The sequence below is a fragment of the Sciurus vulgaris genome (genome assembly GCF_902686455.1).
Source record: "Sciurus vulgaris genome assembly, chromosome: 7".
Lineage (NCBI taxonomy): Eukaryota > Metazoa > Chordata > Mammalia > Rodentia > Sciuridae > Sciurus > Sciurus vulgaris.
In genome coordinates this window covers 86,743,926-86,766,288 of record NC_136467.1, presented here as the reverse complement: position 1 = coordinate 86,766,288, position 22,363 = coordinate 86,743,926, and the positions used below count along the sequence as shown (strand labels likewise).

The 22,363-nt window shown below is 34.4% G+C and overlaps 1 protein-coding gene across 12 annotated transcripts in view; it reads left to right on the top strand.

The window, feature by feature from the left end:
- Positions 1-22,363, top strand: part of SENP6 (SUMO specific peptidase 6) — a 102,379-nt gene that overhangs the window by 47,935 nt on the left and 32,081 nt on the right. For all 12 annotated transcript variants that reach the window (XR_013765125.1, XR_013765126.1, XM_079147463.1 and 9 more), the window contains 3 exons: positions 6,368-6,510; positions 10,101-10,488; positions 15,812-16,041. Coding sequence is in view for 10 of the 12 variants with exons in the window: in XM_079147463.1 (XP_079003589.1) it covers positions 6,368-6,510; positions 10,101-10,488; positions 15,812-16,041 (761 nt within the window). In the remaining 2 variants the exon portion in view is untranslated. The remainder of the gene's footprint in view (positions 1-6,367; positions 6,511-10,100; positions 10,489-15,811; positions 16,042-22,363) is intronic.

Below are 22,363 nucleotides of genomic sequence, written 5' to 3'. Positions count from 1 at the left end.
CTGCAATAAACATGGGACTGCATACATCTTTGAAGTATGCTGTCTTTCCTATTTTTAGAGCGATACCAAGGTGTAGTGTATAACTGGAGCATATGGTATCTATCTATTTACTTTTAGACTTTTTTTTTTAGTACTTGGGATTGAACCCATTGGGGCTTTATCACTGAGCTACATGCCCAGCCTTTTCTTATTTTTTATATGAGACAAGGTCTCACTAAGTTGCTGAGGTTGACCTTGAACTTGTGATCCTGCAGCCTCAGCCTCTGGAGTCACTGAGACACCCAGTGGTAGTAGTTAATTTTTAGTTCTTCGTTTTGTTTTGTTTTAAGGAACCTCTCTGTTTTGTTTTATTTGCTTCCTTGCCAGCAGTTATTATTATTGAATTCTTGATGATTACCATTCTGACTAGAGTGAGGTGAAATCTCAGTGTAGTTTTCATTTGCATTTCCCTGATGTCTAGAGATGTTGAACAGTTTTTTATGTAATTGGCCATTTGTGCTTCCTTTGAGAAGTGTCTGTTCAGTTGTATTTGCTCACTTACTGAATTGTTTGGATTTTGGCGTTACATTTTTTGAGTTTTTCATATATTCTAGATATTGATCCTCTCTTAGAAGAATTGCTGGCAAAGGTTTTCTCCTATTCAATGGGTTCTCTCCTCACTTTGTTGTTTCTTTGCTGTTTCAAAACTTCTTCTCTGGCTGCCATCCCATTTGAGTCTTGGTGGTGGTGTTAATTTTGGTATTGGGGATTGAACTTTGGGCACTCAACCACTGAACCATATCCCAGTCCTTATTTACTTTTTATTTTGTAACTTGCTTATTTTATTTTGGGTCTCATTAAGTTGCCTAGGGCCTCACTAAGTTGCTGAGGCTGACTTTGAACTCATGATCCTCCTGCTTCAGTCTCCTCAGTTACTGGTGTTATAGGCATATGCCACCTTAACCTGCTGATCCTCGATATTATTTCTGGAACTTTTGTAATCCTATTGAGGAAGTGACTGCCTGTACCTGTGTGTTGGATAATTTCCCCTGTGCTCTCTTCTACCACTTGGAAAGATTCTGGTCTTATTCCTATATCTGATCCATTTTGAGTTGATTGTTATGCAGAGTAAGGAATAGGGGTCTAGTTTCAATCTTTACATATGGATATGACACCATTTGTTGAAAAGAATTTCTTTTCTCTCAAGTTTTTGACACATTTGTGAAGAATCAAATGACCATAGCTTTGTGGGTTTGTCTCTGTGTCTTCCCATGTGTTCCATTGATCTACATGTCTGCTTTTATGGCCAGGACAAAGCTGTTGTTGTTACTATGGCTCTGAGGTATAATTTGAAGTTGGGTATTATGATACCTTTGGTTTTATTCTTTTTGCTCAGAATTGCTTTGGCTATTCTTAGACTTCTTTCTGTGAATTTGAGGGTTGTCTTTTCTAGTTCTGAGAATAATATCATTGGTATTTTGATGGGATTGAAATGAATGTGTAGATTTTTAGTATGACCATTTTAATAATATTAAATCTGCCTATCCAAGAACATGGTAGATCTTTCCTTCTTTTGATGTATTCTTCCATTTCTTTTGCCAGTGTTATATAATTTGCTTATAGTCTTTTACCTCTTTGTTTAGATTTATTCCTAAGTATTTTATTCCATTTTGGAGCTATTGTGAATGGAATTGTTGTCCTGATTTCTTTCTCAGTGGATTCATTATTAATCTATAGAAAAGCTATTGGTTTTTGTGTAATTTTATATCCTGATATTTTGCTGAATATATCAGCTCTAGAAGTCTTCTCATAGAATTTTTAGGATCTTACCAGTATAGGATCTGCAAATAGGAACAATTTGAATACTTTTCCTATTCGTATCCCTCCTCTTGCCTAATTATTGTGTCAAGTACTATATTGAATTTGAGTGATTAGTGGGCATCCTTGTCTTGTTCCTGATTTTAGAAGAAATGTTTTCTGTTTTTCCCCATTTGGTATTATATTATCTTTGGGTTTGTTGTATGTAGCCTTTCTGATGTTAAAGTAACTTTCTCTAGTTTCTTCAGGGTTTTTATCATGAATGGGTGTTGAATTTTGTTAAATATTTTTTTGCATGTGATTTTTGTTCTTGATTTTATTTATGTGGTGTATTACTTTTAATGTGTTGTTGAATTTGATTAGCTAATATTTTATTAAGAGTTTTTGCATCTATGATATTTATAAGAACCTTAGACTTTCACATGCTTCCAGTAGCAGTGAGAAAATAGGTTGGTCTAAGACTGGAATCAGTTATAAGATGTCACTAATCAAATGAAAGATTTGTGAATAATATCACACAAATAAAGCAAACTTGTTTGTTAAGTATTTTTATGTAGGGGAAAACATATTGATCTGTAGCTTTCTTCCTTGATGAAGTATCATTATTTGGTTTTGGTATCAGGCTTATACTGTTTTCATAGTATCCCATTTCATGGAATAGTTTGTGTAGGATTGGCATTAGTTCTTTAATGGTCTGGTAGAATTTAACTGTGAACCCATCTGGTCCTGGTCTTTTCTTTGTTTAAAGGCTTTTCATATGAGTTGACTCTCCATTGCTTGTAACTGGTCTGTTTTGATTTCTATACCCTACTGGTTCAGTTTTGGTAGGTCATGTATATCTAGATTATCCATTTTTTTCTCTAGACTTTCAAATTTACTGGGATATAAATTTTCAAAATAGTCCCTAATGATCTTCGGTATTTCAGTGATGTCTGTTGTGATGTCTCCTTTTTCATCTTTAATTTTATTAATTTCACTGTCTTTCTCCGGGCACAATGGTACATGCCTGTAATCTCAGTGACTTGGGATGCTGAGGCAGGAGGATTGAGAGTTCATAGCCAGCCTCAGCAAAAGCAAGGCACTAAGCAACTCAGTGAGACCCTGTCTCTAAATAAAATACGAAGTAGGGCTGGGGATGTGGTTCAGTGGTTGAGTGCCCAAGTTCAGTCCCCAGAACCTACTCCATTTCCCCGCCAAAAAGAGAAATCACTGTCTTTCGTAGTTCTTAATATCAAAGATGATTTTCTTTATTATCCTGTCCAACCCCTTTATTTTGAATTTAAAAGGCACTTAATATGAATTTTGATAAGCCATATATCAGCACTTACTTACTAGCTTTGATATTCAGTTTTGTTAGTAAAAACTTAAAACTTGTAATCCATTAATTATAATTTGTGGTCAGACCATGTGTCCTATTGTTTTTTTGGGGGGTGAGGTGTTCTTTTATAATTTTTCCAAGCAAAAAATGATTATTCATATATTAAGATCATTCATTTTTCCCCTATCTACCTGTCCTTTTGTTTCTTTAACTTTTTAGCCTGTTTTTGTAACCTTCTCACATTGAATTAATCAGCATTATATGCTGTCTCTGAATGTACATTGCATCTTAATATAATTACATTGTGTGATTACAAGTCAATCACTTGGTTTATCATTTTTAACTCAGATATATCAAAGAAAAGTATCTCCACACTGAACCATTGTAACTGCTGTTAACATTTTAATATAGTGTAACTTCTCAGGCCTCTGTGTATATATGGTCAGCTTTCCAGAGCCTTGGATTTTGCATCTAAGGATTCAGTCAACTACAGATCATTTGTGTCCACAAAAAGAAAACTGTGTCCGTACTGAACATGTACAGACTTTAGTCTTGTTGTTAGTCCCTAAATACCACAGCATTGCTATTTACATAGCATTTACAGTGTATTAGAGATAATAAATAATCTAGAGATGATTTTAAGTGTACACAAGGGGCTGGGGCTATAGCTCAGTGGTAGGGCACTTGCCTAGCATGTGAGGCACTGGGTTTGGTCCTTAGCACTACATAAAAATAGAGGAAATAAAGATATGCAGTCCACCTATAATTACAAAAAATTTAAAAAATGTAGTATAGGAAAATGTGCATAGATTCCATGCAGATACTCTACATTTTTTCTTATTAAGTCACCTGAGCATTTACAGACTTCAGAACCTATGAGCGGTCCTAAAACCAGTCCCCCACAGATACCAAGGGAGGACTGTATGATGTTTTAAATACTATGTATTCTGTTCTGTGTAACTTGTTTTTAAATCGATTCTGCCAGAAAAATGATTGTATGCATATTTGAGAAAAATTATGTGTGGCTTTCAAAGTTTAGTAAAAAATCTGTAAGGAAAGGGCTCTCTTTTGTACTTTTTTGAATTTAGCAAGGGAAAAAAAATAAACTGTGTAAAGGAGCATGTTTGGGGCTTGGTTGTGTTTTCATTGTCATTGTTTTGTTTTGGGTCTTTTTGGGTACCAGGAATTGAACTCAGGGTCACTCAACCACTGATCCACATCCCCAGCCCTATTTTGTATTTTATTTAGAGACAGAGTCTTACTAAGTTGCTTAATACTTTGTTTTTGCTGAAGCTGGCTTTGAACTCAGAATCCTCCTACCTCAGCCTTCCGAGCCACTGGGATTATTACAGTTGTGCACCACTGTGCCCGGCTTTGCTTTGTTTTTAAGACAGCCTATATTGCCCAGTCTGTTCTTGAACTCCTGGGTTCAAGTGATCCTCTTGCCTCAGTCTGTTATGTAGCTTGAGCTAAAAATTATTAGCCATTGCACTCTGCAGAGGTAATTGTATTTTAAACTGCTCTACTGTAAGTTAAGTTTTACATATAATTAGTTATGTTCTAGGTAACTGTGTCAGTATTTTTTTTACAGCGCCACATTATAGATCTTTAATAATCACTTGTATAGAAAATGCTTTTTATATTTAGGCAACCAACAAAGTAAGTTAGCACACTTGTAAGTTATTAACACCTGGATGCTCTGGATTGGAGTTGTTTTTCTGTAACCTTGGATTTTGGAAGAGAAAAAGAAGCATTTTTCAGTTTTTCTTCATGACTAGAGGCTAAAGTACAGTTCTAAATCTGTGCATAAATTATCTCACTGTAACAAAGGTTAAGCCATTTTTGGAGATGATCTACTAACATAACACCCACACACTCCTGTAATTTCAATTTTTTAATGTGTCATATAGTTTTGTCCTACTCATGTGATTCATTAATCACAGTAGCATTTGTCTGGCCCTTTTGCAGTTTTTAGATGCTGGGAAAATGTGTCTAAAACATAAGTTCTGTTCTTTCAGAACTAACAGGGTATAGGGAGCAACAAATGAATACAGATAAATATAATACAATTAAATGAGTACCAATAAAGTGCTGTGAAAGCTCCAATGATTGCTTAATTGTACCTAGGGTGGGAAGAGGCAGCTACTTAGCAAAGAAAAGTTTGAATTCACCGGATAAGTTGGGTAGACTTTGCTTGTTAAGAGAATAGCATATATAAGAGGGTAAATGAGAAAACACCCTGGGAAATATACTTCTTTGAAAGGTAAAATTTGGAAGTAAGACTGGAACATTAACATGAACTTTTGCTTACCAGGAGATGGCATTTAGTTAGATTTTTTTTTTTTAATGGATAGAATTGTGGTTAAAATTTTAAGGATTAGAATAATGAAGTCACATTTTTTTGTGGTAGAACACTTTGACAATAGTGGAGAATAATCTGAATGAAGGGAGCAAAATTGGAGTAAGGAAGATCAGATTAGGCAAGTTAAGCATCTGAAATGTAGAAGCAGTGAAGTTGTAAAGAAGAGATTGAATTTAAGAGCTATTAGAAAGTAGAATTCCCTTGAAAGAGAAAAGGGTAAGACAAGGAATAGTCCATGATTACTTAAATTTCTGATTCTGTTGTCTAGGAATATAAAGGTGCAGAAGCTAAGAAAGTGATAATACTGAAATTCTGTATGACTACACTAAACAAGAATAATTATAGAGGTTTCTTAACAGAATTTTTTATCTACCTAAATATTAGATATTAGATAATGTTGATTTTATGTGTATATAATATCCTTTTGTAAAAAGAATAAAAGAGAACAGGATACTAAACATAAGAATAGACATATTTAACAAAGTTGGGAGTATGCAGGTAGGGCATTTAAAGTTACATTGAAAGATAATGAGGAAAATTCTCTTAATTCAGATTTTTTTTCCCATTATTAATCCAAGAACTTTAATCTGTGGGTGAGGGGTGGGATGGAGGATCTATGTGTGGTTCAGTGTTGGAAGTGCTTCTAAGTGCCTTAGTAACATAGAATAAACTGAAGAGGACATCATTAGTGGTCTACAGTGTGGCGATCCTGCTGAGGAGTGAAAAGCTCAATTAGCCAGGACATGACTCCTGGCTTAAAGTTCTGGTTATTCTTTATCATACATATTGAAACACTATTTTAACTAAAACTTAAATTTTGAGAATATTAAAACTAGTGTTTTAACATAGCAAACATCATATTTAATTTCAGTACTTTTTTTTTCCTTTAGAACGTATTATGAAGAAAACAGAAGAGTCTGAATCACAAGCAGAACCTGAAATTAAGAGAAAAGTCCAACAGAAACGGCACTGTAGTACATACCAGTCTACTCCCTTGTCTCCTGCTTCAAAAAAATGTTTAACTCATTTAGAGGTGGGTTAGAGAAATGATTCTTTGTTATGAATCACATAATATTTTTATTAATATTATTTTTAATGCTTATTAAATTCTAGGTGATCTTGTTATCACAGGACCAAAAAGACAAGAACAAGTTATTTTAGCAAACCTTTTTGTCTTCAATAGACCATTTTTTTCTGTTCAACATAATATAATTTTCTTTTCTGAAAAGAATTTATGAGTGCATTCCTATAAAACATTCCAGATAATTGTTCTCAGCCTTTTTTTTTTATTATTTTAAATTTGTGGAAAAGTTGGAAAAAATAGTGGAAAGGGTATCTACATACTCTTCCCAGATTACCTAGTTTTCCACATTTGCTTTGTTATCCTCCCTCCTTGTGTCTTCCTCTATCCTTCTTTCTACTGTATTTATTTATAGATATATACACATATATCCATATCATTTGAGTGTAATGTAGGCATGATGCCCATTTACTACTTAATACTTTAGTGTGTGTTTCCTTTTTTTTTTTCAAGGATGTGTGGCATTCTATATAATCAGTGTGTAACTCAGAATTAAAAAAACTAAAATTGCCATCTGTTCCCTAAATCCCATTTACATTTCACTTAATAATGTCCTTTATAGGTATAGGATCTAATTCAAAATAATATTTACTCTTTAAATCTGAAATAATTCTTGTCTTTTGTAACCTTGTTATTTGTGAGGGGTATAAGCCACTTACTTTATACTTGAAAGTGGGTTTATCTGATGTTTCTTCATGATTTATGTGTTGTTTCTTTACAATGTGTACATTTTTCAAGAATACCTCACAGTGATGGTATAATCATTGCATATCATATCAGGATACTCATGTTCATCATTGTTCACATTAATGATAATATTAACTTTAAACTTAGTTAAGATGTTTTCTTATTTATTTAGGCATAGACACATGACATTCTTATTTTACCTAAAAGTCTTAGTGTTTAATATTCATTACATGTTTTTATGCTTAAATTGTTCCAGATTTGGCCCATGTTTGTCTCGTCAGGCTGATGCTTGTCTCTTTTTGACATAAAGCTATCATTCTTTGAGCACTTTTTACTTTTCGGTATGCGGAAAACCACGGCTGCTTGCCGACAGGGCTGCTTCAAGCGGCTCGCCATGCGGCTTCTCTTACAGGAAACCACGGCTTCTTTGTCTTTTCACCTACCGAAAACCGCTTGCGGAAAACCGCCGCTCCTCACGCTTATGGCCCGACCAGCGGGACAGAAGACACATACTCTTTAGAAGTTCATGAAGCAGCTTCCCCTTTATTCCAATAACACCCTCAATATATAAGCAGTCTCATGCATAAGCAATTGTAACCAGATATGTCCATCCAATCCTGTTAAAGGTCAAGTGATCACTCGCTAGAGCATACATGTAAAGTATATCTGTCCACATGCTAGGCAGCTGAACTGATTATAATACAGCCAATTGTAAACGCATTCTGCCTCTCTCCATGCATAATCAGAATGCCGTTTGCTCTCTGCCAGTCGCCATCTTTGGATGCACGTGGCGTAACCCTGGGCCCCGGGTTCGACCGGCCACATTGGTATAACAAGATGATCTGGGCCAACTTGTTTTTCCTCTCTAACAGTTGGAGTCATGCATTTTCCCAAGGAGCCATTTTTCTTTTAAGTAGGGGGAAGCTATTGGGATACAAGTTAAACTCATTGATACTGGGTGTAAGTTTGTAGGCCCTTTCAGTTGACAGCTTGGATGTATATGTTGGTGTACATGTTAATATTTCATAATAATATTTAGTGAACAATAAAATCCATGAGTTCATGCTGGTGACTAATTCTTGGCTAATATTGCAATGTTTATTTTAGCCTTTCCCATTTTGCATGATAACTGTCTTTGACAGTGAAAAACGTGACTCCATCCCTAGGGTATTTACTTATTTGCTCACTTTTGCTTTATGTCTGATGTCTTGCTGGCTTGCAACCTAGGTTTGTCTCAAGTTGTACTGGCATCTGCCATTGCTTGGCTCAGGTAAAGGAGAAAAGCTCTTCAAAATGACATCCTTCTTCCACTGAGCAAGCCAGCTAAAACCCTGAAATCTGTTTTAATTTCTAAAATAAATCTACTTTCTTTTACTACTTCAATGCCAATTTTTCTTATTTTCTTTTTTTAAATTTTTTTATGTTGTTGATGGACCTTTATTTTATTCAATTATTTATATGTGGTGCTGAGACTCAAACCCAGTGCCTCATGCATGCTAGGCAAGCACTTTACCAGTGAACCCCAACCCCAACCTCAATTTTTCTTATTTTCTTAATGGAGATTTAAGAGCTATAGCCAACCTCTATGTAATCTTTAATTTGTAAGAAGGTTTGAGACTTTTCTTTCTGTTTATAATATATGCAACTTCATACTATGTACTAAGAATAAGAAAACAGGATATATGAATTGAGTGGAATTAAACATCAGTTTAGGGTCTGTAATGAAATGACATTGTCTCAGTGATGTCTCATCAGAGAAAGAAAGGCTCATTCTTATTAAATACAGTTGGCCATTTGTGTGTAGAGACTTGCAGATAGTATGTGATATGAAGTTTATAGGTTTTTGTTTTGTTTTGGTTAGTGCTGGGGATCAAATTCAGGGCCTCAAGTGTGCTAGTCAAGTGCTCCCAGTCCTTTAATTTGAAATTACTTGATTAATTGAGTGGCACCCGGTCTCTAGTGTTTAGATCAGTTAGTTGATAAAATTATTAATCCACAGTTTTTATCTTGAAAAATTTAGATGACCTGCATTTTGATCCTAATTACTGCAAAGCGTTCCAAGATATGTCATCTTTAGCTGATGAAAGTGTATGCTAAGCTGGGCACAATGGCACATGCCTGTAATTCCAGTGTCTCAGAGGCTGGGACAGGAGGATTGTGAGTTCAAAGTCAGTTTTAGCAACTTAGTGAGGCCCTAAGCAACTCTGGGAGATCCTGACTCTGAATATAAAAAGGGACTGGGGATGTAGTTAAGTGCCCCTGAGTTCACTCCCCAGTACCACAAAAAAAAAAAAAAAAAAAGTGTATGCTAATAGCCCAGGATATATTTCCTTCTATATCTTAGTCCTGAATGTTTTAATAGGGATGTGCTTTTCTATTTTAGTATCAGTTTTATGAAAGGAAATATGTGGAAGTATTGCTTTTCTGTGAAGTTCTTTTTATGTAAATGTCCTATTTACCTTTATTGTTGACAGTAAAGTATCAGAATGACTCAGTACTCACCTTGATTATATCCTCACATTTCTTTCTTTGTTTTTTTGTTTTTGGGTGCCAGTGATTAAACCTAGGGCCTCATACAGGCAGAGTGTATTCTCTATACTACTGAGCTACATCCCTAGCCTCTCTGTTTTGTAAAGGTAGAATTAGCTTATACATAGCTGACTACTAGACCGGTCTTTTCTTTACAGCATTCTGATGCTAAATCTCAAGTAACATGATTTATTTGGGATCTTATAGTAGCCATGGTGGTGATGATGGGGAAGGAAGAACTTAATTTTGAAATGTTTTGAGGGAGTTCCTTGATGTTGAAGTAAAAAACAAAATTTTTTCTTTATTTTGTTCTTTTGGAACTTAAGGTTTCTGAACAGCGTGAATATTGCCCAAAATGTGGAAAAGAAAAAGAAAATCAGACCAAATGCCAAAGTTGTGGTATTAGTTTTCGTAATGATTTACAAAGAAACTGCAGACAAGCTATAACTTTAAATGAATCTACTGAACCATTATTAAGAACATCAATACATCAGAATTCTGGAGGACAGAAGTCACAAAACACAGGATTAACAACCAAGAAGTTTTATGGTAACAGTGTGGAAAAGGTTCCAATTGATATTATTGTGAATTGTGATGATAGTAGAAATAATTATTTACAGACTAATGGAAAACTCATTTTACCTGGGGCAAAAATACCCAAAATCACAAACTTGAAAGAAAGAAAAACAAGCCTGTCAGAACTAAATGATCCAAGTAAGTATTTACTCCCCATGCCCCCCCTCCTTCCCCCCACCCCCCTCAAACTCCTGGGTTCAATTCTCTCTCTCTCTCTCTCTCTCTCTCTCCTCCCTCTCTCTCTCTCTCTCTCTCCCTCTCTCTCTCTCTCTCTCTCTCTCCCTCTCTCCCTCTCTCTCTCTCTCTCCCTCTCTCTCTCTCTCTCCCTCTCTCTCTCTCTCTCTCTCTCTCTCCCTCTCTCTCTCTCTCTTTCCCTCTTTCCCTCTCTCTCTCTCAAACTCCTGGGTTCAATGATTCTCTCATGCCTCAGCCTCCTTAGTAACTGGTACTATAGGCACACACCACCACGCCTAGCTTAATTTTACTCTTTTTAATAATGCTATATCAATCTAGTACTTTTTATATTTTATTTTAAATTTGAGTGTGAGCGTATTTCAGAAGTGTAGTCTTAGGGTTTTGTGCCAGTTATGTAACACGTTTTGGGTAAAACATGTCTTCACAATTGTGAAAATAACTGACTTTGTTCTTATCCCATCCATCTTAAGTACTGGAGAGCACAAACTTGGCCCCAGTTGTAGATCAAGTACTATTTATGCCCAGCTTTCTGACTTTGGTCAAGTGTTCCCACTGATAGTGGGCTGTTTTGGGTTTTCTGGGTTTTTTTGGCACTTTACTGCTGAACTGCATCACCAGTCCTTTTTATTTTGAGACTGGATTCTCACTAAGTTGCTGAGGCTGAACTCGAACTTGCAGTTCTCCTACCTTGGCCTCCTGAATGGCTGGGATTACAGGTATGTGCCACTGTACCTTGCCCATTGATATGGTTTCAAGGGAATAAGTAACATATAAATGCCACATAGCATATTTGTTCCTCCTTTAAAACTTTGTCCTGTCTTTGGACATGTGTACACATTTTTATTTTGTAAAAAATAATAGCAAAAATTGAAAACAATTGAGTATGGTAGAAACTATAGACTATATAGCTGTAAAGGCAGAGGGGGAGATCACATATAATGTGTAATTTCCAAGACCTTTAAGTGAATAAAGCAAGGTGCAAACAAGATTGTATGTTATACCACATAGGAGAATGAATGTAGTGTTTGCATAGATTAACAAAATTAGTAGAAAAAATTACTTGTTGAAAGAGAGGAAAGAGTGTAGGCACTAGGGATGGATGTTAGATTTCTCCAAATATACCTCGTTTTGTAGATTTTACTTAGAAACCATGTAACTGTTTTACATAATAATAAAATGAAATACAAAAATTTTTTATAAAGCATAATTTAAAAGTGAACTTAATTGCATTTTGGTAGCTTGAACACAAGTTATTTCAAATGAGTATAGATTAAAGTAGTGCTATCTGTATATCCCCTGATTTTAAGGTTAAACAGAACTGCACAGAAATCTTGAGTCTATCCAGTAACATTGTTATTAACAATATTAGTATTATTTATAAACACATGTATATAAATAAAGGAAATAAGTAATTACATTATTGTCTCAGTGTTAGAGAAAAGGAATATTAAAGTAAAAATCAAGGAGTAAAAAGTCCTAAAACTTTATATTTGAATTGGGAGATAATGTGAATTTATTACATTTGATCTTAAACATAAAATATATAACTTTACTTTTAGAAAATGCTTATGGTGCATACCTGTAATTCCAGCAGCTTGGGAGGCTGAGGCAAGAGGATTGCAAGTTCAAAGCTTGTTTCAGCAACTTAGCAAGGCCCTGAGCAATTTAGGGAGAACCTGTCTCTAAATAAAATATATGAAGGGATTGGGGATGTGGCTCAGTGGTTGAGTGCCGCTGGGTTCAATCCCCGATACACAAAAAGAAAAAGAAAAATATAAAATGCTTAGAAGCAGTAAACATACCTAGTATATAGAGGAACATCTTAAAAAAGAAAGAAAGGACAACTCTAGTTCTCATATTTATATTTTTAGGTACCATTTCCTACTAAAAATAACCAGAACTGCTCTGAGAAATGACCTTATTCCAGGTCTACAGCATAAACTACGAGATAAGCCTAGATTATCTAGTCATATGAGGAAGTGTGAAAGTGTTCAAAAACCACTACAAAAGAACTAAAATGAAAGGACTCCCACCGATGAGTAATGGAAGTACTTCAGTCACAGAGAGTCGTTACTACTAGTCATTGAAATATTTGAATATATTAAAATGAATTAGTTTGTTGTAATACCCCCCCTGCTCTCAAAAAGAAAATTTCTCCATTGGTTACCTTTGGAGATTTCTAAGGGTTCCAAAGCGGTATTCTGAAAACTGACAAAGTCAGAAATCAAAAGAATTTTTTTTCTCTACCTCAAGAATATAAATTAAGTTTCATTTAAATTCAGTTCCATCTAAAAACCTCAGCCCTAGCTGGGCAATATAGGTGCAGGCCTATAATCCCAGATACTTAGGAGGCTTAAGATAGTATGATAGAAAATTCTAGGCCAGCCTGGGCAACCTGTGGAGTCCCTGTCTCAAAATAAAATAAATGTTCAATATCTCTAGCAATTAGGAAATGTAAAGTAAAACTACACTGAGATTTCATCTCACTGGAATCAGAATGGCAAAAAGAATACAAACAACATTGTTGGTGAGGATATGGGGAAAAGGATACACTCATACTTTGTTGATGGAACTGCAAATTGGTGCAACCATTCTAGAAAGCAGTATGGAGATTCCTTAGAAAAACTAGAAATGGAACCACCTTTTGACCCAGTCATCCCACTCTTCAGTATATATCCAAAAGATTTTAAATCAGCTTACTATAATGATATAGCCACATCAATGTTTATAGCAGTACAATTCACTATAGCCAAGGTATGAAGCCAACCTAGGTGCCCTTCAGCAGATGAATAGATAAAGAGTGTGATATACATACACACACACACACACACACACACACACACAGTGTTACTCAGATATAAAGAAGAATGACTTTGACATTTGCTAGTAAATGAATGGATCTGGAGACTGTCATGCTAAGTGAAATTAGCCAATCACAAAAAAACAAAGGTTGAATATTCTTTGCGATATGTGGAAGCCAACCCACAATGAGGAGGGGGAGAGAGAGAAGTTAAGTGGAATAGACAAAGGGGAATGACCTGAAGGGAGGGAGATGGGAAAAGGAAAAACAGTGGAATGAATCTGACATAACTTTTAACATAATGAAGATACCATAGTAAATCTCACCATCGTGTGCATCCATAAGAAATTAATCTAAAAATAATAACTATGGGTAAATGACAGAAAGATCAATAAAGGGGTAAGGGATCAGAGAGTTGGGAGAGGGAAGGGGAAGGAGAGGTACTAGGGTCTGAATTAGAGCAGGATATATTCCATGCTTGTATAATTATGTCAAAATGGATTCTATCATCATGTATAACTGATAAGAATCAATAAAAAATAAAAAGAAAATAAAAAGGGCAGGGGATGTACTCAGTGGTAGATTGCTTGCTTAGGATGCACGAGGCGCTAGGTTTAATCCCTAGTATCAAAAGAATGAAACAAAAACAAAAATATCCTCAACCCATATTAGTGCATTAACTTATTTTTCAGAAGATTTGACTTAAGAAAATAATTATATTATTACAGGTATCCAACTAAAATACTTAGGATGTTAGGATGTTATGATAATGACATTTGAAAGATATTTATAATACATTTTAGTGGTATTTATGCAATATGAAATATTGTTAATATTTGAATCTTTCCTAATGGTATGGGTTTTTTTTTTAATTTTAATGATAATATGATAAGACATGAAGAGAACTCTGATTTATTACACAGTTACAAGAGCTAAACTTCATATTGGAAACTTAAGATCCTGAAGAGATTTACAGGATGAGAGGAACTAGAAATTGAAAAGACTAGGTTAATAAGTATAAAAGAAAATTATACCTACATATATTCATCAACAGAACATGTAGGTTGCTAATTTTAGGAAATAAATTCATGTATTTCTGAGGTTTTTAAGTAGTTTTACTATTCTTAGAACAGTATCAAACGTGATTGAAAACCTTAAAAATAAATTTTACTCCTCTGCTTAAAAAACAAACAGTGCTGGAGTTGTAGCTCAGTGGTAGAACATTTGGCTAGCAGGTGTAAGAGGCACTGGGTTCGAACTTTAGTACCACATAAATAAATAAAATAAAGGTTTTATGTCCATCTACAACTAAAGAAAAATTTAGACAATAACAGTTAAAGGACAAGTATTTTCCATTGAAGAATAGGAAAAATATGTTCCATTATAAGAACATGTTACATTAATTATAAAAGATATCATTTATTGCACCTGTGTGCCCTCCTTTGTGATAAAGGTTTATACACTAACCAGTTTTAATGTGTTTTTACAATTGTATGAGGAAGGTACTAACATATTCCCAATTAAATTGAGAATTCAAGAGATTAAGTAAATTAATGTTGCATATATATTGACTATGGTAGTTTGGTTTAAAAAAAAAATTCCAGATTCTAAGGTCTGTTTTCTTAATATACTTAATCATTCTTAAATTTGTATTGCTTATAAAATAATTTATTTCTATGAAACTTAATCTAGTGTGGGTAGTGTATATATAAAATGTGTAAGTCTCTAGTGGTGTGGTAAATTCCATGTAAAAAAGCAAAGCAGGGGTGGGGTATATGGTACAGTATTATGTGCTTGCCTACCATGTACAAGGCCCTAGATTCAGTCCCCAAATCACCAGCACTGAGCCCCCCCCCCCCCCCCCCCCAGTGTGAAGTAGTTCTAGAGAACAGAGAATGACAGTTATCAGGTGTGAAGAGGAGGGAGGGTGTTACTTTTGGTAGGTGATAGAATAAACATCTTTGGTAAGGTAAGTTCTGACTCAGAATAAAATGAGCAGGAAGAATTGGAGAGGGGTGAACAAGTTTAGAATATAAGTACAAAGAACCTTTTATTAGACTGCTCAGGCTTCCATAAAGAATATCACAAAGTGAGTGTTTTAAAAGAAATTTGTTTTCCCACAGTTCTGGAGACTAAAGTTCAGGATCAAGCGTTGTTGTCTAGTGAGGCCTCTTGGTTTGCATTAGCCACCTTAAAGCTGTGTTCACACATGGCCTTGTATTCTGGGTCTAAACAGAGAAAAAGAACTCTTTGTTCTCTTATTTTTAGAAGGATATTAGTATTGTAGGCTTAAGGAACTGCCCTTATGAACTCATTGAGGCTTCTTTCTTTAAGGACTTACCTCTAAATATAGTCATATAGGGGGCTAGGGCTTCAAAATGAATTTTGTTTTAATATATAGTATGGATTTAATGTACCTTTTAATTTATTTTTAATATAAATTATGGGTTTTCTTTATAATTTTAGTCATTTTATCCAGCGATGATGATGATGACAATGACAAGACTAACAGAAGAGAGAGCATCTCTCCCCAACCTGCTGACTCAGCATGTTCTTCCCCAGTACCATCCACTGGAAAAGTAGAAGCAGCACTAAATGAAAATATCTGCAGAGCAGAGCATGAACAAAGAAGCATTCCAGCAGAATCAGAGTTGAATACAGTTACATTGCCAAGAAAAGCAAGAATGAAAGATCAGGTACTCTTCACACTTGTTGGTTAACATTTATTTGTTCAGATTAACATTTCCCCTCTGAGATGTAAATATTTTCTTGAAGGGCAATTTGACAGTGTCAGTAGAAGAAAAAAATGGATTATTCAATAATTGGGGCTTAAATACCACTTGGAAAATCATTTTGGAAGAACTATGCAAAAATAAAATTCATTTAAACTAAAGGCACAAATATAAAAATTCAGCAAGAAAAGTACTTACCTTACAGCAATATGTCAATATAGGTTGAATGTTATCTGAAGTGTTTGAAACCAGAAGTGTTTCACATTTCAGGCGTTTTTGTATTTTGGAGTTTTTGCATGTATATAATGAGATAGTTAGGGCCTGGACCCAAGTCTGAACAGGAAATTCTTTTGTATTGTATACATGCATTTTACAGGCAGCCTCCAAAGTAATTTTACATAATATTTTTAGTGTGCCCATGCTTTCTGTAAAATCTATCACTTGAGGTCAGGTGTGGAATCCTTCAGTTGTAGCATACTGTTGGCATTCAAAAAGTTTCAGATTTTGAAACATTTCTGATTTTAGATTAGAGGTACTGAATCTGTATATATAAGGAGATTTCTTGTAAAATCTAGAAAGTGGGAAAAAGTCATTTTAACTTGTATGTATTTTACTATAATGTAGTTATGTTTTATTCTATTTTACATTCTACTATAGGAAAAATTCAAAATGTTCACATGGAAAAGGTAACAAATTTATAAATAAAAGATACAGAGAGAAATATTTGTAATGCAGATGACATAATATTTTAATGCCTATAATAGACTTTTAGTGGAAAGAAAATAAAGGATAGAAATAGACAAAGAGGAGAATATTTGGACAGTAAACCACCACATGAAAAGTATAAGTTTAGTAAAAGAAATACAAATTAAAATGAAATATTATAACTATATACTAAGCAGACTTGCAAAATTAATTGCAAATCAATTCAAAATTATATATACTGTGGGCAAAAGTCCGAAGGAAAGCATTCTTTACTAATTTCCTTATAGTAAAGAAAGTTACAATGTTTTTTGTGGAAAGCAAAGTAAAACATATTAAAAAAATCTTAAATGTATACTTTTAACCAAATAACTAATTCCCTAAAATCCTTCTCAAAGGAATTCCTGCCCCTTCCTCAGTTTGTAAGGCTATATGTACAAGCATAATTAATGTATAAGCAAACAACTGCAGACAAAATCATTGTCCATTAATATGGACATGACTGAAGAAGTTATGGTATAACTGTATGAAGCAGCCATTGAGAGTAAAAGTTAAAGCTCTGTCAATAACTTTTAGAATTTTTACGAAGTACTATTGAACAAGAATACCAAAAAAGAACATTTTTTTATAAAATAAAAACATATGTTAAAAAATGACATTTGCATAAATGTATCAGGGTTCATAGGACTACAGAGGAAAATACTTGACCTTGGTTCAGATGGGAACTTGAAACCTGGTGCAGTAGCACATGTCTGTAATCCCAGCTACTGGAGAATCAGAGGCAGTAGCATCTTAAGTTTGAGGCCAGCCTGGACAACTGAATGAGACCCTGTCTCTAAATGAAATTTTAAAAAGATCTGGTGATATAGCTCAGTGGTAAAGCATCCCTAGGTTCAATCCCTAGTACCACCAAAAAGAAAAAAAGATCAGGAGGGTGGGCAGTTGTGTGCTGAAGAAATGAAAAACTACTGAAAGGATATATTTTTATATAATCTTCCAAATATGAGGTAAATATATTTTAATTAAATGAAAACCATACAACATTGTACTAAAACACCATAAATAGAATTGGATATGTAAATGCAAATGAGAAAATAGTGAATTATTTAACAAAGTGTAAGTTGATCTTTTTTGTATTAATTTTTAAAAACCAAGAATTAGAGACAAACCATTGAAAAATGAGTAAAGGATGAATGACTTTCAATCAAGGTAGTAATCAAAGACTATGAAATTAAAATAACCTTTTGTTAACTATACAGATTGCTGAAAATTTTAAAAGTTTGACAGTGTCTCAACTTGGTTTGTGTTTGGAGATGTGTCATGTTGAGTTTGTAGATGGTTTTAACTTTGCTGGAGGGCAATTTGGCAATAATGCTAGATATGTTTAGTGAGCTACAGAAACACTCGTTGGAGATAGAACTCAGATGTTCAACATAGAAGTAGTTCAGTTAAATAAGTAATATGATAGAAATGTTAGTTGAACAGTTTTCAGACTGGTGCATTGAACCATACGCAATTGTTCTCCAGTGCTCTTAGTGATATTCTGTGGTAGCATCTAGAACACTCAGGTTTTAGACTTAATGGCTCTACTATGGATTTATCTGGAGCAGCTCTTAAATTATCTGCTTTTTTTCAGTGAGCTAAATAATTCGTTCCCTTACACTAAAACTAAAAAACAAAACTGTCAACTCTAATGGGTTTCCATTAATAATTTGGCAAAATATTCATGATAAATAGTTGCTAAACCTCTTGATAAACTCTTACTAAACCTGAAAAACAGTTTAAAAAAATCCTAGATATACATATATATATATATGGTAATCATATTTGGTTTTATTTCTTTTATATTTCTTTTTTAACCCACACAAGACTTACTAATGGAGTACCCTGTGACGTTTCAGTATATATCATCAGTATATACATCATGTAATTTTTAATTCAGGTTAAACATGTCTATCTCTTCAAATGTTATCTTTTTCTTTATGGTGAGAACTTAGGAAATTCATTCTTCTAGTTTTTTTGAAATGCATATACATTATCATCATTTATAGTCATCCTACTGTGCAGTAGCATACCAGAACTGTTTTTACTTCTAACTATTTTAGAACCTGTTGACTGACCCTTCCCAACAATACTTTCCCTAGCCTCTAATATGATGGTATTCATTCACTCTCATCTTCTATGAAATTAGCTTTTTCTCTGTTCCACATAGGAGTGAGATTTTGTGGTATTTTGTGCCTGGCCTGTTTCATAATGATTTCAAGCTGGGCATGGTGGCACATGCTTGTAATTCCAGTGGTTTAGGAGGCTGACACAGGAGGATCACAAGTTCAAAGCCAACCTCAGCAATTTAGTGAGATCCTCAGCAACTTAGTGAGATTCTGTCTCAAAATAAAAAATAAAACAGGTGAGAATGTGGCTCAGTGGTTAAGTGTCTTGGGTTCAATCCCTGGTACCAAACAAAAAATAAACAACCACAACAACATAATGATTTCCAGATCTATCCACATTGTTGCAAATGACATAATTTTTTACTTTTTTATGACTGATTAATATTTCATTGTGTATGTATGCCATGTTTATCCATTTATCAGTTGATGAACGCTTAATTTGTTGCATTTCTCGACTGTTGTGACTAGTACTGCAATAAAAGGTACAGATGTCTCATCAACATCCTAATTTCCTTTCCTTTGACTATATACCCAGTAGTGAGTGGGATTTCTGGATCGTGTGTAGTTTATTTTCAATTTTTCAAGGAATCTCTACATTGGTTCCACAATGGCTACACAAATTTAGATTTCTACCAACAGTGTACAGGATTCCCTTTGTCTATATCCCTGTTATCACTTATCATCTTCTAAGTCTTTTTGGTAATAGGTCTTCTTACTGGAATGAGGTAATATCTCATTCTGGTTTTGATTTTTATTTCCCTAATGACTAGGGATAATGAGGCATTTTTTAATATAAATATACCTGTTGGCAGTTTGTATGTCATCTTTAAGAAATTTCTGTTTGTCTATTGCCCAGTTTTTAATTGAAATATTTGGTTTTTGTGTGTTTATTTTTGCTTTTGTTTTATTTTTGTTTTTATTTTTTTGCTGTGCAGAAGTGTTTTAGTTTGATGAAAGCCTTTTTTTGATTTAGCTTTTATTGCCTATGGTTTTGGAGTCTTGTCCAAAAAAATTCTTACCCATTCCAGTGTCCTGAAGTATTTTCCTTAGGTTTCTTTCTGCTAGTTTTAGTTTAAGGTCTTAAATTTTGGTTGTGAATCTATTTTGAGTTGAATCTTGTATATGATTAGATATAGGGATTTAGTTTCATTCTTCTGCATGTGGATATCCAGTTTTTCTGGCACCATTTATTTAAGAGACTATTCTTTCTTCAGTGTGTGTTCTTAGCACTTCTGTCAAAAATTAGCTGGGTGTGGTGGTGCATGTCCCTAATTCCAGCGGCTCAGGAAGCTGAGGCAGGAGGATCATGAGTTCAAAGCCAGCTTCAGCAACTTAGCAAGGCCCTTGGGTAACTTATGTAACTCAGTGAGATCCTATCGCTAAATTTATAAAAGGACTGGGGGTGTAGCTCAGTGGTGTTCCTGGATTCAATCCCTAGTACCCCCCCCCCCCCCCAAAAAAATCAGTTGCCTATAAAAGCAAGGGTTTATTTCTAGGCTCTTGATTCTGTTTTGCATTAGTGTTTATGTGTTTTGCTAGGGATTGAACCCAGGCCTTGTACCTGCTAGGCTAGCACTCTGCCCCGAGCTACATATCCAGCTCTGAGTGTCTGTATTTATGTTAATATCATGCTGTTTGATTACTGCAACTTTAGTACAATGCCTTCTGCTTTGTTCCCTTTGCTTAAGATTACTTTGGCTATTCAGGAATTTTGTGACTACATAAAAAATTGAGGATTGTTTTATTTTGTTCTAGGAAGAATGTTATTGGTGTTTTGATAGAAATTGCATTGAATCTTTACATTATTTTTGATTGTGTAGACATTTTAACAATATTGTTCTTCTAGTTTATGAACATAGGATGTCTTTCCCTTATGTATTCTTCCATTCCTTTCATCAGTGCTTTTTAATTTCCACGGTAGAGATCTTTCAACTCTTTATTTAAATTTATTCCTAGGTACTTATTTTGTATATTTTATTTTTATTTTTGTAGAAATTGTAAATGGTATTGCTTTCTTGATTTCTACTTCAGATAATTCACAATTGGGGTATAGCAGCACAGCTGAATTTTGGATATTGATTTTGTACACTGCCACTTTACTAAATTTGTTTATTCTAATTTGTGTGTGTGTGTGTATAGTCTAGATTTTCTGTACGTATTGTTTTAAATATGTGTTTTGCTCTATTACGTATCAGATCTCGTCTTCAGAACGGTAATGGGAATAGTGCCTATCTCATATGTTAGACAATATTTCCCCCTCATTTTCTGTCAAGATCATGTTTTATCCTTGACATGATAGTAGTATAGTTTTTATAGGTTGTCAACCTAATCCAAATGCTAATCTTAAATGCTTCAAAGTCTGAAACTGGTGTTTTGTTTTATTTTGGTACTAGGGATTGAAACCATGGGTGCTTTACCACTAATCTATGTCCCTAGTCCTTTTAATTTTTTTGTTTTGAGATAGGTTCTCAATAAACTGCTTAGGGCCTCCCAAAGTTGTTGAGATTGGCCTTGAACTTATGATTGTCCTGTCTCAGCCTCCTGAGTTGCTGAGACTACAGTGAGAGCCACCACTCCTGCCAAGTCTGAAACTTTGAGTGCTGGTGATCATCAAGAGTTTTTGATTTTGAATTTTTGGATTAGGGATGCTCATCTAGTGAAGTCTGTACATACATTCCAAAATCCAAAAAACCTCTGAAATCTGAAACACTTCTGATTCCAAGCATTTCAGATAATGGTATAGTCAACCCATTGTGTAATTACTTTTAACGAAAATGTAGACTTATGTAAAATACTTTGTTATGCTTAATTTATATTTGGCAGTGATTATAAAATTAACAGACCAAATACTTTAAAATATGTGATGCCTTTTGTGATGCAAATAACCACTCCCTAACTGCTTATTTTCTAAAGAATTAATGATAGAATCCAAGTATTAACTACTGCCGCTATTACTAGCTAACTTTTTAAAAATATCTTTTTAGTTGTAGATGAACACAATATCCTTACTTTGGACTGGGGATGTAGCTCAGTTGGTAGAGTGGTTGACTCGCATGCACAAAGCCCTGTGTTCAATCCCTAGCACCACCACCAAAAAAAAAAAAAAAAAATATATATATATATATATATCCTTATTTTTATTTATTTTTATGTGTTGCTGAGGATCGGATCCAGTGCCTCACACATGCTAGGCAAATGCTCTACCATTGAGCCTCAACCCCAACTCACTAGCTAACTTTTATCCAGCATTTTACTGTACATAAAGCATCTACTAAGCTACATATGACCATTACCTCATTTGGGCAGATACTTTTATTATATTTCATTTTAGGAAACTGAAAGGACGTTTTATAGGATCAGATCATTAAGAAGTGATTTGGCTGTGATTTGAACTCAGGCAGTCTGATTCCCGC